Consider the following 497-nt stretch of genomic DNA (forward strand, 5'->3'; position numbering starts at 1 on the left):
TGTTTCGGAGGATTTGAGAAAGTTTAACAACTAAAATGAAAACTAAAACGAGAAAACAAAATCCTGAGACAGAAACAGCAAATCTGTCCCCTGGACTCAAAACGACGCGACGGGGGCCCCCCTTAGCTATGAAAAGGCCCCTAAACTTCTTCCCCAGAAGGCCTGTACCCTTCGGGGGGCCACCCCTCCTGGGGCCCTTCAGGGGGCCCTTGGGGGGGGCCCCCGGGGGGCCCCCAAAGGCCCGCAAGTAGTGCAAATTGAACAGCAGCTCATCTAGGGTTTGGGGGTCTATAGGGATGCTCTCTTCAACCCCCGGGGCCTCTTCTTGCTGCTGCTGCTGCTGAAGCTGATGCGCGGCCCCGGAGAAATAGTGGCCCATTGTGGCATTAGAGGCACCCTAAAGGGCCCCAGGGGGCCCCTCGAAAAGGGTTTGAAAGGTCTGGGGGCCCCCGGGGGCCCCTGGGGGCCCCTGTCGGCAGCAGGTGTTTCGAATGTTT

The 497-nt window shown here is 58.8% G+C and overlaps 1 protein-coding gene across 1 annotated transcript in view; it reads right to left on the reverse strand.

Annotated features, from left to right (window-relative positions):
• ETH_00034095 (uncharacterized protein) overlaps positions 1–379 on the reverse strand; it is a gene marked incomplete at both ends in the record, with an annotated part of 4,048 nt that extends 3,669 nt beyond the window's left edge. The window contains one exon of the mRNA XM_013374992.1: positions 77–379. Within this exon, the coding sequence (XP_013230446.1) occupies positions 77–379 (303 nt within the window). The remainder of the gene's footprint in view (positions 1–76) is intronic.
• Positions 380–497: the final 118 nt, after the last annotated feature.

Source organism: Eimeria tenella, genomic scaffold (assembly GCF_000499545.2).
Source record: "Eimeria tenella Houghton genomic scaffold, Eth_scaff2442, whole genome shotgun sequence".
NCBI lineage: Eukaryota > Apicomplexa > Conoidasida > Eucoccidiorida > Eimeriidae > Eimeria > Eimeria tenella.